This window comes from Grus americana, chromosome 17 (genome assembly GCF_028858705.1).
Source record: "Grus americana isolate bGruAme1 chromosome 17, bGruAme1.mat, whole genome shotgun sequence".
Lineage (NCBI taxonomy): Eukaryota > Metazoa > Chordata > Aves > Gruiformes > Gruidae > Grus > Grus americana.
Window position 1 is genome coordinate 1 of NC_072868.1, and position 14197 is coordinate 14197.

General features: G+C 48.5%; 2 protein-coding genes across 9 annotated transcripts; both read left to right on the forward strand.

Annotated features, from left to right (window-relative positions):
• Nucleotides 1-622: 622 nt before the first annotated feature.
• Nucleotides 623-2181, forward strand: LOC129214133 (centrosome-associated protein CEP250-like; the record flags this gene model as incomplete). The annotated part of the gene is made up of 3 exons (XM_054845344.1): nt 623-883; nt 1601-1651; nt 1987-2181. Coding segments are annotated over 3 exons (507 nt in total), but the record flags the coding sequence as incomplete, so codon positions are not given.
• A 481-nt stretch (nt 2182-2662) lies between these two features.
• Nucleotides 2663-13503, forward strand: LOC129214312 (endoplasmic reticulum-Golgi intermediate compartment protein 3-like). Of its 8 annotated transcripts, none has more exons than XM_054845765.1 (9): nt 2663-3140; nt 3335-3405; nt 4013-4100; nt 5384-5503; nt 7299-7392; nt 8571-8736; nt 10154-10211; nt 12826-12955; nt 13050-13503. In XM_054845765.1, exons 1-8 carry the CDS (start codon nt 3053-3055, stop codon nt 12936-12938), a joined length of 798 nt encoding a protein of 265 aa, XP_054701740.1. In that variant the 5' UTR covers nt 2663-3052; the 3' UTR covers nt 12939-12955; nt 13050-13503. The 8 variants fall into 8 exon arrangements, 5 of the variants coding, with proteins under 5 accessions (XP_054701740.1, XP_054701741.1, XP_054701739.1 ...); XM_054845766.1 differs by having other exon boundaries at nt 13171-13503; XM_054845764.1 differs by lacking the exons at nt 12826-12955; nt 13050-13503 and adding an exon at nt 11079-11212.
• Nucleotides 13504-14197: the final 694 nt, after the last annotated feature.

The window sequence follows — 14197 nt, forward strand, 5'->3', positions numbered from 1 at the left end:
TCTAATGACGGTTCCCATCAAGATATGGAATTTATGTTCCTGTCAATCTATGACCAGCTTGGCCACAGAAACTATGGCTGCAGCCAGCAGGCTTGCCTGTCTGTGTAGCTCCGGCCAGAGAGACCATTCGCCTGCTAGAATGTTTTCTGTCCAGCCCAGAACTACTGACAGAACTACGGAGCTTGCTGTTAAAATTAACTCCAGGCCAAAAGCTGGGGATGGCTAGTTGGTTCTCTCCTATCTAGGCAAGCTTAGCCAACATGTCGTGGTTAGAATTTGGCGTGGAAAGGAAAGGGCAACCGTTGACCAAACTAATGTACTAAACTTAGTCGAATTTTATAACGACGGCTGGAGAGCAGCTACGCTGATGGTGCTTAGAGGATGCTTTCAGACATGTAGATTGCTGAGTACAGCTTTTCCAGTGTATTAAAAAGAACGGAATTCGTCCCGCCGCCTGATCGGTTAAAGGCTTCGTTGCGCGTTCAGAATGTACTTGTGCCGCAGTCCAAAAACGCATGAGGGCAAATTTGTGTGGATTTCTCCAAGGTGATCTGGAGGGGCCGCCCTAGGAAGAGAGTGTGTTGTTTTGGCCTGTGGAGCAGGAGGAGAAGAAGGGACTTAGCACTGTCCCGTTCCTGGGTCTGGTCGCTCTCCGCAACGTGTTGCTTCTGGCCCTTCTAAGCTTTCTGTGGCACCAGCTCTCACAATCTCCTCTCTGTGTACCCAGCAGGCTACTGCAGAAGGGGAGCAGCTCTCCTGGCTCTCGGAGAAGAGACTCCTGTCGCAGCGGCTGGAACGTCTGCAGCGAGCAGTTGCAAAGCTGCAACTCGAGAAGACGGAGCTGAAGCAACTCAACGCTGAGCTCAGGAGGACTCTTGAGCAGGTGAAGCAGGCTTTCGCTGCCTCTGCAAAGCCTCACGGTCCTCTGGAACACAACACATTTCCACAGGCAGCACTTTGGCGTCCTCTGCTTGTTGCCTTCCCTCTCCCACTTTCCCCTGCGGACACTGGCTTTGTATTTTTTCTCTCTCTTCTGGCACCCTATTGCCTTCAGAAACGCACATTCCCTCCGGTACCACCCTTCTTGCCCCAGTGTCCCCCTACAGACACATTTGACACTCTTGTGGCCAGAGCTGTTTCCTCTTGCTTTCTCTCTTCTCTTCCATAGTCTACGTCGAGTAGTCCTTTTTGCCCCCAACCTCCTCTGGTGCCATTAACAGTCTCGGAGCAGAAATCTCCTTGCCATGGTGTCCAGAGGTGCTGTTACTCCTTGTTTGGTGGCAGCACGTTTCCGTGACCCTTTCTCCCATCCAACGCGCAGGTGGAATGGGAGCGAGGAGCTGAAGAAGAGAGTATGTAGAAGGTCGGTCGCTGCCAGATGCGTGCGGCTTTTCCTCTCTCTGACCAGCACAAGGTGCCTGCTTCTCGACAGGTGAGAACAGCATCGTACTCGGTGGGAGAGGGTCTGGCCATACAGAGGAACAATGGCAAATCCCAGCGGCAGCAGCCCCCCAGGACACACCTAGTAGAGGTCGAATAGAGACCATGGCCCTGGCCAAACCGGAGACCAAAAGAGATCCTTGCGTTTTCTTCTTCACAGGAGGAGTCTCACACGTGCTGCAGTTGTCGATTAGCTGAGTTGCAGAAGCAGGTGAGGAGTGGGAAAGCTCTCATCAGTAGCTGCTGTGGCCGTACTGCTGGGCACGACTTCGCACCGTGCTACAGCCCGAGTTTGGTTTGGCTGTCAGGAAGCGAGTGCACCGGGCAGTGGAAATTGTCCCAGTGAAACTGGAATTGTTGATGATCTGAGCTGAGTTCAGGGCGCCTCTGGGACTCTGGGAACCTGTTGCTTCCCCTTCCACAAGGACAGCGTGTTTGTCAGGGCTGGAGTTAGCGGGTGCGTCTTCCCTGGCAGCCGGTACCGTGGGGCTACGGATGGTCCTAACAGCGTGGGCTTGTCTGAGCTCGGCCTTTTGCCTCTTTCAGGTGTCCCTTCTGCAGACGCAGCTGGCACAGGAACGAAAATACAAGCAGGACTATCCTGAGTGCTGTGCAAAGACCAGCCAGGAGCTGTCAGACCTTCACCACGAGCTGTCTCTTCTCCTTACACGTCCTAGCAGTGGTCAGGGAGCCAAAGCTGCTGTTTTGGAAGCAGAGACTGGAAGCTGGGTCAGCCTCTGAACCTTCTTTTCCTGTAGAGGAACAGCTGCTGCATCACAGGGTTCCTGTCCTGTGCCCTTCCCAGGAACGAATTCTGTTTTGCTGCGGGAAATGGGGGTGCATTTGTTCTGTTTGCATCTGGAGCATCTCCTAGTGACAGTGGTTTTAAATGCGTTTGGTTTTTTTAATAAAGGCAATTTTGCAGGAGTGCCCTTTTTCCGTAGGTGAAAGCGAGTGCTAGGTAAATCTGTGGCTTGGGAAAAGATGCTCCTAGTTTTTGACTTGCACAAGTAAGCTATGACGACCTGCGGTCTGATTTCACCTCTTGAGTTCATCGCTGTTCCCTGCGAGGAAAGAGGGAAAAGGAGGTGTTCTCAAAATGAAGGGGTGGCGAGTACCCGCCAGGGATGGCAAGTGGGCAAGAGAGTGGGGTTTTTTTTCCCTCCGTCCACGCTTCAGCACAAAAAGCGCTGGTGCTCTCCCAAGATGCTTTGCTTTCCGCTTTGTTGCTGCGACAGCCAGCCTGAGGGCCGGCTCCGTCGTTCTCAAAGGGCATTAGTAACAACCTCCAGACCTTCCAAAGGCGGAGGCAACGGAAGGGAGGGGGAGGATGCAAAACCGAGTGCAAACTGCTCCCTACCAGCAGCTTCGCCTCGGTATCAAGCCCTTTGCAGCTGAGCGATCTCGGCACAGCCAGCGTCTCCTGGGTACCCTTCAAAGGCCCGTGCGCCGTCAGCACGGAGACTCAGTAGAAGGCGAGGCGGCAGCGAGGACCTTACCCTAGAGGAGCCCGGGAGCCGCAGCCCCTCCCCGCCAGCCCCGTCGGCCGGCTTCGCGCCGCGGAGCACGGGCGGCCCCGGAAGGCGGATGTGGTTCCGGGTGGCGCGGCGCCATGGATTCGCTGTGGCGGCTGAAGCGGTTCGATGCCTTCCCCAAGACCCTGGAAGATTTTCGGGTCAAAACGTGCGGGGGCGCGCTGGGTGAGCGGGCGGGTGAGGGCGGTCGGGGGCCGGCGGCAGGGCGCGGGCCTCGCCGTGGTGCGGCGGCCGGGGCGACCTTGCGGGCCGGCGCTCGGTAGCAACTCGGGGCAGTGGCGGGCGGTGTGAGGCGGGGTTGAGGCGAGGCGGGCGGGCGCGACCGGCGGGACTGATGGCGGTTCTCGTCTCCCCGGCAGTGACGGTTGTCAGCGGGCTCATCGTGGTGCTGCTTTTCTTCTCGGAGCTGCAGTACTACCTCACCAAAGAGGTGAGTAGCGGCGGCGGGGGGGGCCCAGTGGTGCGGGGGGCCAGGCCCCCCCCCGGTGCTGCCTCCTGCTCGCGGTGCCCCGGCGGAGAGGCTGCCCTGCGGCCCGTGGCGGCCTGCTGTGCCCCCGCGCTCCCGCTGAGCCGCCGCCTCCTCCGGGCTGCCCGTGCAGCAGCTTCACCCGCCGCAGACAGGTTTGGGTTTTTTTTCTTTCCCCCTCCTGGTCGCCTTGGCGATGGGAGCGGGTCGCCCTTCCCCGAGAGCCGCTTGGTGCCAGGGCTGGCTGGTGGCCTCCGGCACCCTGTGGCAGGAGAGCGTCTCAAAATCTCTTCTCGCTATCTCGGCTCTCAACAAGCACAAAATACAAAGCAAAGCAAAGCAAAGCACCGCGGGACCCCCTGTCCCCACTCCAAACTCTGAGATTCCCAAAGGATTACTTTTTAGAAATGGCAAACGCTTACCTATTGTGGAAGGTGCGGGAGGCAGCAGCTCAGGTGCCTGACAAACCCCAGGTCTTGAAAATGAGCTCCTGAGCCAGAGCAGTCGAGGGAAAGAGGCCTTTTGATTTGCTTCCAAGTGAAAGACGACTGTGTTTTTTCTTTGTTTCTAGGTTCACCCGGAATTGTACGTTGACAAATCGAGGGGAGATAAACTGAAGATCAACCTGGACGTTATTTTCCCACATATGCCTTGTGCTTGTGAGTCAGATTTCTGAATGTTGGGGATAGTTTTCCTACTTGCCAAGGGCCCGAGAGGCTCAGTGTAGCATGGTGCTTCCAAGTGCTGCTTGGGCCATGGACAGAGAGGAATTGATGATCCCTTGTGGTTATGCAGAGATTCCAGCCAGGCCTGCTGGGCATTCAAGCAGCGCTTCCAAGTCAGGCAGCATTACTTTTCGAGTTTATAAATGAGGCAAAGGTATAAACCCACTTCCGTTTCTTACGTTGTGTTGTACTTTGTCAGGGAGCACACTAATACTGAAAAAGCTGGCCCGGAGTTCACTTGGGACTCAAGAGTTGACTGTGGTGGTGGTGTTGCTGAAAAACTTTAGAGCCTCCTTTGGAAGTTACTTGATGAAGCACAGCTTTTCCATGATTTTAGTACTGAAATTCTGGCTGTAATGCCAATGCCATGTGATAACCTTTTTCCAAAATTTTTTAAATCAGAAGGAGCGTTAATAATCTGATTACCTTTTAACTAAACTCAGAACAAAGCAGCAGTATGAAGTGACGGAAGATGTTGCAAGTCTTCCTGGGTATTACTGCTGTGCCTGTTATCTGACTGCGCACTAATCTTCCCTGCCTCTTGTTCTGTTGTCGTAATTCTTTTGGGTAATGCATTGGGCTCTAAATGTAGTGAGTCTGTCTTCCTTCTGACCACCCAAGATACTATTGGTCTTTGCCTTGCTCACATTTAAAAGTGTGTGGGAAGGCCAGAGCGATGGGAATCCTCGGCTGTTTTGTGCAGAGAAGCTGTCAGTCTTCTAAGGGAGCGTGTAGCCAGGAAGTGCATCATGGAGTTTTGATACCAGAGTGGGCCCACAGACCTTCTCAATCTTCTTTGTGAAAAGGGATCAGAAGGAAATGTGCTGATGTTGAAGGGGGAAGGGTGAGGGAGTAGAGGTAGGAGGCAGCTTTCAACCAATTAACTCCTGAAAACGGTTGTGGTCTTTAAGGGGTTTTGTTTTGGTTTTTTGCCCAAAGCACATTATTTCTCAGGGTAACGCTTTCTGTGGCAGTTGGAAACAGTCCTTCTTGTCCACCAAACCAAAGCCCATGTTTGGCAGGGTCATTTAGGGTGCTGCAATGTGTGTTTTATTCCCTATAAGTCCCCATCCATACGCACTCTTCCAGGTTGGCACGTTCTTATCCCCCTCGCTGAAAGATTCTGTATCTTCACTGGTTGAACGCTCTTCCTCAGCCTGCCGCAGGCCGTAACAAATGTGTGTTTATTGACCTTTTTCCTTGCTCGCTGGTTTCAGATTTGAGCATTGATGCCATGGATGTAGCAGGAGAGCAGCAGCTGGATGTAGAGCACAATCTGTTTAAACAACGTTTGGATAAAGCTGGCAATCGTGTGACTCCAGAGGCTGAGCGACATGGTAAGATGCTATTCTACCTTGGCTACGTAAACCTCTCCTCTGTGTTTTTTACATGTTATGACTCATCGTTGTACTTTGATACAAACAAGAAACGATTCTGGCAAAGTGTTGCGTCTAACCGTGATACTGTCTTGACTGTTCCTTTCCAAAACATGAGCTCCTTCTTACCTTTTCTGGGAGGTAGTGTAGTTCTACGTAGCAGCGTGAACTAAATTTGTTGATTTGTATCACTCAGATTTAACTTCTCTGTTCTTGAAGTTGAAAGGCTAACCTAAGCCAAGAGCTGAACAATTGGCAGGTATGAGAGTTTCTCCCGTTTGTCGTGGGAATGTGGTGGAAGTGTTCTTACTGTTGTGTCACTTAGCAGCCTCTCTGAATAACTCTTGTATTCAGAGGTTGTGACATTTCAAATCTAGTGTCTGGGGACAAAAGCATCTGTTCCGTATCTAGTTCTCAGTTAACACATGTAGGCCTCCTGCCTTGCTTGTATTGCCAGTCTCCATCAGGATTGCTCCATCTGAACTGGTTGCTCCAACTCCTTATCTAATCAGTGGAGAGGAAGAGAAACTTGTAGGACGCAAACTATCTCGCCTAGAAGAGGTGTTTTAAAATAGATGGGATGTGTTGCATGCAACAAGCAATTTCTTCTGCTGTCTGGAAGAAGCACGCGGCTAGTTCGGTTTCCATCACCCATGTTGCAAGTTAGATCAGAAGTATCCACCCATCTTCATTAAACTCTACGATTATCAGTTCCTATTAGTAACACTGACATTCAGTCAGTTCTTTAAACGGCAGCTATAGCAGTATTGACCTTAAATGTAGGAAAGCATACCCAAATTTTGTGGAGTAGTATCTGGAGGCTTTTCCTAATCGTAGTTTCATTAAAATAGCTTAATGATTTCTTGGTAGGTTGCATTCTGTGCTTGGATGTCATCTTATTCGTTTCCATTGAATGACAATAAGTGATTGAATTCTTTATTGGTGGTTCTTATCGTTTCCTTCCTTTTAATGTGGACATGTTTCACACTGCATATGTGCATGCAAGCTGAGGACCATGTTAACAGGAGGAAACCCCACATGTAGAGCTTTATGTACTGCAAATTCTTTGTAGTCTCTCAGCTGTGTGCATTACCTCTGGGTGCTGTCTCTGAGACAGCTCATCAGGCAGCTACTGATGATGTTTAAAAAACTGTTCCTGGTTGCTGTATCTTGAAAGACTGCTTGTATTGTACAGGCGTTCTTACTGAAATGGTGGGAATCATGGCTTTGACAAAGCATAGCAATTATTCAGCTGTGTTCTTCCCAATGCTATCTTTCAGTGTGGTGACAAGATTAAAAGCCGTACCAGTTTTTATGATGAATTCTTGAGTGCACATCCAACTACTTTGAACGTTGTATGCTTTAGAACGCAAGTCTTGCACAGTTGTTTAATAATGGGTATATTTTCCTGAAAGTTTTTATTTGCTTGATCATAACTACCATAAAGTATTTGATGAAAGAAATAAGATTAAGGATTGATTTTCATGCATATTTTGTACTTTCTAACTAAAATCTCTTCTTTTTGTGGCTAATACGAAATACAGATGTCTTTTATACTCACTTCTGTGCACCTGTTACACCTCCCAATCTCAACAAACAAGGCCCTGATAACGTTTTATCCCGTCAGCAGTGCCTGACTGCAGGATGCGCAGCTTCCGACACACAGTCGTTGCAGTTACTGGGTGTCGAACAAAACAAGAGTACAAGATAGCATTTCTAGACATGCCTCATCACTTTGCCTCCTCTTTTGTCTTAGAGCTGGGGAAGGAAGAAGAAAAAGTGTTTGATCCAGATTCTTTGGATGCCGATCGCTGTGAGAGCTGTTACGGGGCAGAGTCAGAGGACATTCGGTAACCTTTACATCTTTTCATATCTTCTTAGCATTTGAATTCAGACTGTTCTGTTGCGTGCATGGTTTTTTTCCGAAATGTCTATGAAGGTCTGTGCAATGAAATCCTCCTGGGCACGTGTTCCGAGAACAGTGAGAACTGTTGTGGTTTTGGTATGCTTTTGGAAGCGGCACTCCAGATTGTTAAGAGCGTGCAGAGTTAAATTGTCTAGTTTGTCTGCACGCCTGTTTAAGGGCAGTGCAAACTGCACTACCTTTGCAGTAGCACAAAGACTGTATCTCAGCAAACTGCATCTTTTCTGGGGTTATTTGGTGTCCAGAGGGGAGCTGCGTAAATTATTTCACCATTGCATGAGCTGTCTTGGAATAAAACCTAGTTATGGCTTTGCATCCTTTGCACTGCTGCTGCAAGCTTCGCATCCTTATGGGAGCAAAGACCAGATGTTTATCGCTCACACAAACAGTGGGTGTCATTTGGTGTTTCTCATTCCTCCTACCTGCAAATTCCTGTAGGAATGGATCCGTGATAGGCTGCAGGTTCTGGACTATCTTTCGCTGTTACTGTCTCTGTAGCGACTTGGTTTGTCCCATCTGCCAAGTTGTGTGCTTCCCTGTAGATGTTTCCATCTTGTGGGATTCATGACTGCAGCCTTCAGCTTTCTCTTTGGTCCAGCAAAACACGCAGCCAAGACAGAAGACTGTTCTTTCCCGTGACCAAGGTGTTACCCAGAGGTAGAAAAGCAACGAAGCAAGTTTACTGTTAACCCTCCCTCCAATGCTGACAGTCTTGCCCTAAAAGCAGAGGAAAGGAGGAATAGAAACAGGCAGATGCTTTGTTCACAGGGAGAAGTTCCAAACTGCTCAGAACTGTGGGACGCTGGTGTCATTTTTGTAGCAAGTTTCTTTGCTACAAATTTCTTTGTCTGAAAGGACAGGCAAAGCCCTCTTCAGACTCCAGCACTGCATGAAACCAGCTTGCATCCTCATGCTGAAATCTCAACAAGTACATCCAAAAGCTCGAGCTCCTTCAGGAGTGTTAGGTCAGCTCCCGAGGTCTGGTCCCTGATGTTTGCTGTATCACTTTGTTGGAGAAAAATCCGCCACGAATTCAAGTCCTGAGCTGGAGTGTCTCTTTATAGCGATAAAGGTGGTAAGATGATGGTGCTTGTGCTTTTGCAGGTGTTGTAATACTTGTGACGATGTCAGAGAAGCATACAGGCGGCGAGGCTGGGCCTTCAAGAACCCGGATAGCATAGAGCAGTGCAAGAGGGAAGGGTTTAGCCAGAAAATGCAAGAGCAGAAGAACGAGGGCTGCCAAGTGTATGGTTTCCTAGAGGTCAACAAGGTGAGAGATGGGTTTTGCTGTGAACCTGCTGCATGGTGGTGCTGACTGTGAAAAGGCAGAATTGGGGCGTTCCTCTCCTTTTCCAGCCTTAGGTGTTCACAGGACTGTAATATAACAACCCCTGGGCTCAGCAAGGTACTTGTGCCCGTAAAGGAGTTCAGTAGGAGAGTCAGGAAAAGCAGTGGGAAGGGGCTAATGCTTTGTTTCATTGTGTGGGCTGGTAGGCAGCCTGCCGGCTGGAGAAGCTTAGCTTTTCCTACTGTCTAGTGAGTCTTTTTGCCGAGGTTTCTGGAGGAGGAGAGGCAGCTGCTTTGAGGTTAGATTGTCCCACCTGCCCTTCTGGTCTTAAAACAGAGACCACTAGTGGATGCTGGAGGTACCAGTAGCCAACACTTGCCAGCAGAGGTGCCGGAGAGAGTGAAATGTTATCCTCTTTAGAAAAACAGCGGAAGCAAGACTGTTGGAGTTGGTTGACAAAGCTGAAAATGCTCAGAGAGGTGGTTGTTGCAACTGGTGTAGGAAAACGTAGTACAAGATGTACCAGATAACTATGTGACTACCCTGTCATTTGGTGTGTTAACAAACCCAGAACACTTGGATGTGCAGGTTACGTATCCAAGTACATTCTAGAAGTCAGGCCCAGGCTAATTTTTTTAAATTTTTTTAAATTTTTGATTCAAACTCTGGGGGTTTTTTGCATCTTGGTGTACTCTTCTTGGAGACCACATTCTCTATTTCTGGAAAGTAAACCTTTTACTCATGAAGCCAGACATTGTGATTTGAGCATCATCATGGGTACCGAACCATTACAGGACCCTCTGTCACATTCAGATCCTCCAGGGCAGAGTGTGTATAATTGCTAGTAAGTGTCAGTGAGGATTGGCACCTGATATCCACATCCCTTTCAGATTCCAGGATGAAATTTTAACAGCCTTTGTCTTTTGGGGTGTTTTGGGGCTTGGGTATTTTTTTGCAAGTTCAGTGCTTTATTTTTGTGGGTTTTGGATGCAGCTTATTTTCATGGACGTATACGTAGGATTGCTGTTTATTGTATTAAGTTTTTTTTGTTACCCTGCTCAGTCTCCCCCTCAGTTACTTTCTCCACTTCTTTTTTGTGATACGTTTTTGTATTTTCTGCAGCAGCAGTCAGTTCCCTCCCAATAGACTTAATTCTTTCTTCTTCCCATTTTTATGTCCACTGAAATAATCTACTTAGAACAGTTAATACCAACATCAGTATGTAATTATGGCTTTCCACATGACTGCCTGTGAGGAAGAGAGGAAATTCATATCTCATGAAAGTGAGGTGCTCGGTGTATATATTGTTTAAACAAAAATGTAAAAATCTAAGCACCGCTGCGACTGATTTATTTATATAGATTCAGACCTTTTAATGAAAGATTTCTGTCTCCCACAGGTAGCTGGAAATTTCCACTTTGCACCAGGAAAAAGTTTCCAACAGTCTCATGTCCATGGTAAAGTATTTTCTTTTCCTGCTTATTGTGACCTTTAGCTTCCAAGTGTATCTGACCATTTTCTTTGAATGTCTTTGCACTGCTATCCATAATAGCGATGACACTGCTGCGGTGAGGAGGGCATTGTTGAAGTTTTGTTACAGAGGTTTAGAACCATCGTGAACAAATAGAAGTGTTTTCTGGAGGTGCTGCCACATGGGTGTGGAAGAACTTGGGAGGAGAATGTTTATGGGCAGTCTGACAGTCTCACTGGTTCCACAGAACTGCTGCTCTGATGTACAACAACCTCAAGTAAATGGTTGGAAGGGACCATTAAAGGCCATCTAGTCCAACCCCCCTGCAATGAGCAGGGACATCTGCAACTAGATCAGGTTGCTCAGAGCCCCGTCCGGACTGACCCGAGTGTTCCCAGGGATGGGGCATCTGCAACTTCTCTGGCAACCTGTTCCAGTGCCTCACCGCCCTCACAGTAAAAAGTTTCTTCCTTATATCTGGTCTGAATCTACCTTCTTTTAGGTGAAAACTATTCCCCTTCATCCTATCGCAACAGGCCCTGTTAAAAAGTCTGTCCCCATCTTTCTTATAAGCCTCCTTTAAGTACTGAAAGGCCACAGTCAGGTCTCCCTGGCGCCTTCTCTTCTCCAGGCTGAACAAGCCCAACGTTCTCAGCCTTTGCTCACGGGAGAGGTGCTTCAGCCCTCAGATCATCTCCGTGGCTTCCTCTGGACCTGCTCCGACAGGTCCATGTCTGTCTTGTCCTGAAGACCCCAGAGCTGGACACAGCACTCCAGGTGGGGAGTTCTCTCTTGCTTTCCTAGTTATTCATAACACATGATTTCCCTTTTTTCCTAACCTTTTTCTGGGCAGTGTTTTCATGGCACCAAGAAACAACCAAGGAGTTTTCTCAGACCCGTGAGGAAAATGGACATCTTGGAGCCTGGTCTTTCTTGTACATGAAGCTGAGGCTGTTTTCTGCCTCAGTATGACCTTTCTTCATGATCTTTTTTTTTTTTTTTTAAACTCTACAGAAAGAAGGAAGGAAGGGGGTTTTTTCCCCTTAAAAAACTTGACTAGTATTAGTCAGAGGGCAGAGCTCTGTGAGATATTTCCTGAGCTCCCTTGGAAATATCTCGTTTGGATCGTAATTATAATAATAATAATATATTATATTATATAATTATAAGGAAGCAAAAGGTCTCACTCCGGGCACCGTGGCCTTCAAGATTCTGTATAGAAACCGTCTATCTGTTTATTCTGCATTCTCTAGCCAAAACAGGGCCATCTTGCTGCCCTAAGACTCCCTCCTTTGGCTGCTTCTCAAACCAACCTTGGGGATCTCCATCCACAATGTTCCTATAAGAGATAAGCAGACACCAGTGTTTTTAAACACTAACGTGCAATTGCCACAAGGACCTCTGATGGTCTCCTGAAAATCTTTTCTTTTGCAAAGCGACTGTTTGGCATTTCACTTGTTTTAACACAAATTCTCCTTCCTGCCTTTATGCAACACTCATGTGCCTGAAGGAACCAGAAACACTGGAAATGCGGAAAAACTAAAAGTGTAAAAAAAAAAAAAAAAAAAAAAAAAAAATTAAAAATTGTCCACTTGTAAGAAAAGTGTTATTTTGTCCTTTTTGTTTTGTTTCTGCCTGCGTGAATGGCGAATCCAGGTGAGATGATTTCGCCTCCCCTGTTGTTGTTTGCGTGGCTGTTTTTCTCTGCTTGTATGTAACACCTTTGTTCTCATGTTCTGTTGACGTTGGTTCCGTGTTTATACACATGTACCCAACCCAGGTGAAAGTTGTTCTGCACGGTCATTAAAGACAGCTTTGCATTCCTTCTGGTTTCTCATAATCCCCAGGCCCGGAAGGAAATGTAATTTGGAAATTGAGGGAGGGTGTTTTTCTGTCTTTAGAGAACTGAAGGGAAAGGTCCGGCTCTGCTGGGTTAATGCAACTTTTATCCATCCATCCATCCATCCATCCATCCATCCATCCCCTAACATCTCAAACCTTCTCAGAAAAATGCCTTACCCAAATCTTAGGTCTCCCCAGACTTATTTCTTAAATATCCGTATACCGCGGTAGTCTTTATGCCTGTCACGTAAAGGGTGGGAGTCCGATGTGTGGCCGAGGGAGGCCCTCCCGTTGAGTCCCGAGGTTCAGAAAGCACCCCCTTGCTCTCTAAACTCCTTCTCAGAGAGGAGCCTAGGTGCGGCTGGGTCTAGTCTTAGTCCCAGACTTGGTCAACAGTTTAAGTCTAAAGGGTTATATATAGCCACATATCAGAGTCAACGTTTGCCTGTCAGAGCCCCCAAAGGACTTTGACTGACTCAGTTTCGCAAAGTTGAAGCAGATAGAAGTGGGTGGAGGAGAAGGAGCACAGCCCGTCGACCGCCTCTTCCAGGTTCTTTTCTTCCCCCACCCCCCCCCGCCCTCCCAGGGATAACTTCCTCAGTATCCTTTATAGCTCAGCCTTGGCTGTTCCCTGCCACGGGTGACGTTTAACATGATTTGGGTGGAGAGTCGAGTACTATAGTCATATAGGTTTAGCATGTACTCCTTTTAGCTCATTATCATATTTAGGGGTGTCAACTTTAATATTCGTTTTGCAGATAATGAAGCAAAAGGTCTCACTCCGGGCACCGTGGCCTTCAAGATTCTGTATAGAAACCGCCTATGTTCTTCTCAGATGCTGTGTTCTTCTCAGCTGACCACTGGAGGCTGAGCACTTTATTACTAGAGGTATTTCTGCAGCATAGATGTTGTTCCTGTTTTATCTTAGTTTTCATCATTACTAGATGGTTTAGTGTGCGTTGCTATTCATTCCTCATCTCAGGTCATCGAAATCGTTCTCTCTCGGAGAATTCACACGGCTGATCTTACGCCTTGGTGCCATCCGTAATGGTGAATGACCTTTTAGCCAGTGCGTAAACATACTGCTTGTACTTCTTGGACAGGTGCTCTGTCTGTCTTCAGAGACTGTGATTCTCCCGGAGAATCCGAGCTGGAGCTTGGGGAATTTGCTTTTGAAGCGAGCAGGGACTCTGATTTTCGTCCCAAGTTACGGGAAGCATTGAAAACTGGTCGCTTTAAGCCCGCACCGTGATGCTCCATCTTCAGAGGGTCAGAGAAGACCCCGGCTCCTCAGTGTCATACCGGCTGCAGACGGTCTTGTCTTGTTCCTCAGCTCATCTGCGATCCAGTTGCACTGAGAAATCCCCGGTCGTTAGGAGGAGGACGGAAGGAGGTCGTGAGGAGGACTGAAGCGGTACTTCCAAGCAGACTTTTTGGCAGGGAAACTAGTTAGTCTGTTGCTGAGGTGCCAAGGGCTTGTACTTGAAGGCCCGTGAAGACCCAGCGGACTCTGCTGGGACGGTCGATGCAGCCACAGATTCAGTGTGGGCGTAAGACGAGTTCAACAGAAGGTTGGGTGGTCCCCACCTTGGCTCTGCACTGAGTAACAATTAAAGCCTGCAGATGTTTACTGAAACCTGAGGCGTGATTTTGTAGCCTTTTTTCTTCAGTGTAACACCTCTGCTAGGCATTTGCCACACAGACCGCAAACGTCCTGGTCAGCTTTTGGCTGACCCAGCTCACGCAAAGGCCCGATGGATTCTGGGAGCAGCGCCATTAGGTGCAAGTGAGAGCACCAGGGAGGCAGCACAGGGGGCCAGAAAGAGCTAAAGGGCCATGATGCAGCCACCGTCACCTGCAGCCGGCTGTCTCCTGTAGCCGTCATCTTTGTCTGGCAGTACTGGCAGAATCTGCTGATTTTTGGAAATGGTATAGAGCAGACTTCCAAGGCGGAAGGGATAAAACATCAGCTGAGCCAAAAAGCCTTTGAAGCAGCTCCAAGAGCAGCTGGACTGCTGAGGCTCTTGTGCTTGTGCTTCCCAGCGTGATACAGGGGACGCCCGCACTGTGAGGGAGGAGGAGGGATGAGCGCTCTCGCTAGGGCACTTTGTTTTATTTCTTCGTGAGCTC

Bases quoted from the DNA above. Each gene is read 5' to 3' on its own strand.
- LOC129214312 (XM_054845764.1), top strand. From the start codon at position 3,053: ATGGATTCGCTGTGGCGGCTGAAGCGGTTCGATGCCTTCCCCAAGACC. The intron at 3,406-4,012 runs GTGAGTAGCGGC...CTTTGTTTCTAG, and splicing joins AGTACTACCTCACCAAAGAG to GTTCACCCGGAATTGTACGT. The intron at 10,212-11,078 runs GTAAAGTATTTT...TTTTCTGGGCAG, and splicing joins CCAACAGTCTCATGTCCATG to TGTTTTCATGGCACCAAGAA.